The sequence below is a fragment of the Arachis ipaensis genome, chromosome B08 (assembly GCF_000816755.2).
Source record: "Arachis ipaensis cultivar K30076 chromosome B08, Araip1.1, whole genome shotgun sequence".
Classification (NCBI taxonomy): domain Eukaryota; kingdom Viridiplantae; phylum Streptophyta; class Magnoliopsida; order Fabales; family Fabaceae; genus Arachis; species Arachis ipaensis.
The window spans coordinates 6,004,618-6,007,453 of record NC_029792.2 but is presented as its reverse complement, the minus strand read 5'-3'; the positions used below and the strand labels follow the sequence as shown (position 1 = coordinate 6,007,453).

At 27.4% G+C, this 2,836-nt stretch overlaps 1 protein-coding gene across 1 annotated transcript in view; it reads left to right on the top strand.

Moving 5' to 3' along the window:
- The window catches only part of LOC107610378 (aluminum-activated malate transporter 2-like), a 2,796-nt gene continuing 2,369 nt past the window's right edge, over window positions 2,410-2,836 (top strand). The window contains exon 1 of the mRNA XM_016312437.2: window positions 2,410-2,695. Coding sequence (XP_016167923.1) covers window positions 2,410-2,695 — 286 coding nt within the window. The remainder of the gene's footprint in view (window positions 2,696-2,836) is intronic.

Below are 2,836 nucleotides of genomic sequence, written 5' to 3'. Positions count from 1 at the left end.
ATATATAGAAATATAAAAATTAAATTAAATATAATAATTTTTTATTTTATTTTTTACATTACCGTAAATTCTATAATATACTGTAGAAATGCCTTTTTATATTGGTAGTGGAAGTGCGATGTTAATACTTCTTCAACACTAATAATTATGTTCCATTTTGCCTTTTTTTAAAAGTTGAGTAGTGGTATTGGTAATCCTATTGTATAGGTATAATATCAAGGGTACACATATGCTTAAAGTCAAATCAATTCTATTAGGTAGGAAACTTTGCTTCTCCTCATTGACCTTTCAAATGTATTATTACTATACAGTTCATTATAGTTAGTTATCCTAAGGGTTAAAGAACCTTTTTGTATTTTTTTTTTTAAATAATAATGCATGCATAAACTGAATTCTCAACAACTACTGTTAAATTTTTACAAATTCTGATTGGACTGCGTTTCTTTCATATACTATATATTACTCTATAAACAAAATACTTTTGATCTGTAATAATAATATAAATAGGTGAATGCTACTATGTCATCTCTAAAATAAAAAGTAAATTATCCCGTGTAATATATATAGTGTTTATAATTACAATTAAATTAAATATTAACTATAATACTTAGGTATATGTTTTTTATCTTTTTTTTCTCTTTTGTGATTATTTAAATTTAGTTTAGCACCACCAGTTTATGGTGGTAGTGGTGGTTGTCACTGCCGGAGAAATCTCTTTGCGGGAAACTCATAAACCCATTAACAAGGTGTATACGTATTCAGCTCGTTGCACGTGACAACATTTGTGCTACCGAGATATGGAGAACTTCTCACAACCTCAGCGTATATCTACTGTGCCTCCTCCACCCTCTTTTGTATGGTGATAACATCCTCGGAATTCACTATTCGCAAAACTTGTGTCTCATGAAAGTGATTAAATTCTTGTACATAATTGTCACCTCATCTTGCAAATCTTATTGTTGTCTACAATTCAATTCAACTTGATCTCTATCTCATCGACAACAATCTTTTTAATCTCATGAGGATCCGAATCTACCATCTCTTAAAACTTGTATTTTACATCATCAACAACAATGTCTTTAACTGTGTTTATGACTTGAGGATCTGAAAAATCTTTTTAAATATCTTTATGACATCTGTCATCACGAACCATAAGCTCTCCTCTACCTTCAAGTGTATCAATTGCATTCGTAAAGATTTCTTCCACTTCATAAAACTCATATAGTGAATCACTTTCAATATATATATCATAAGGGATAATTTTAAAGAAGGTATGATAAAATTCATCATATAAATATATGTATATTCTTTAATAAATTATTATTCTTTAAAACTTTTCTAAATTACTATTACCCATCTCATACCCTTGATTAAGTTACACTTTACGACTTTTCTCAATCAGTTTAAGAATTAAACTTATCACATTATTTCTTCTTCTATAGAAGTATAAAACTTCATAAATATATAATTTTAGAAAAAATTAATTCATGCTTCAAAGATAATTTTTTTGTCTAAAATTTAACTATAAGTTGAATTGTTAAAGATGTGATTACTTTGTGTATTAAAAATATGTATATAACTGATTTATATCATTCGGTAATACAAAACAAAAATAATTTATCCTCTAACTTTTTAAAAATGTTACAACTATAACTATTTATTATGTCTCTCCTTTTATTTATAAGTAATTTTATGATATAGTATTAGAATCTTTGTAACTTAAAAATTAAGAGTTCAATCCTTATAATTTTAACACAAGACCAATAAAAGAAAAAAATCTATAAAAAAAATTTAACACGTTAGAAATGTAATAAAGAAAAACTACTAAAAGTAACATTAAATTATTAATTAATCACCATAGTAAACAAAAACATTACCCCATTATAATTATCTCGATACTAACAAACATGCGCATGTGTTAGCAAGAAATTGTGTTATAATGAAATGTCTTATATTATTTAATTTAAGCCATACATACATAGGCATGCAAATGATGCAATTATCTTAGAATTTACAAGAAAAAAATTTTGTGACTCAAATAATTACATCCAATTAAGAAATGATTGTTTCCACCAATAAAAACATACACATACATGCAAAAAATAAGTACAAGTTGTTTATCTGAAAAACTAGTAATAATATATATAAAAATAAGAAGCGCAATGAAAAGAAAGAGAAGCAAAAGTAATTAAGAATTGTAGTGAGTATCAAAGTCTGAATAGTGGTGGAAAAAGCATTGCAATATCACGGAAGCAACATAAAGAAAATGCGCACGCACTAATTTCATTTGAGTCAAGCCTGATAACTATTTGTTTTTATCAGCAGCCATATGCACTCATTAATAACCTTATAAATACCCAACCTTATGCCCTTAATCACAATTAGTAATATACACTCTCATCATATGCAATGGCTTCTCCTATAACATCTCAAGAAAATGCAACATATTTCTCTTGTGCTTGTCAATGGCTTAGACAATTGCCCAAGAAATCATGCAAGAAAGCTACAAATGTTGCAAAGAAAATAAAGAAATCGGGGCAAGATGATCCTAGAAGGATTACTCATTCTCTCAAAGTAGGATTTGCACTCACATTGGTCTCCATGTTCTTCTATGTCCAAGCTCTTTATGATAGCTTTGGTGTCAATGCATTGTGGGCTATTATGACGGTCGTTGTTGTCATGGAATTTTCTGTTGGTAAGTACCTATATATATGTCTTCACCTTTCGTTATCATTACATCATCATTATTATACATACAAATTCAACTATCATCTTAAAATACTAAATATTTATTAAAAATAAATTAAAAAAATACTATTTATTTTTTAAAATTCAG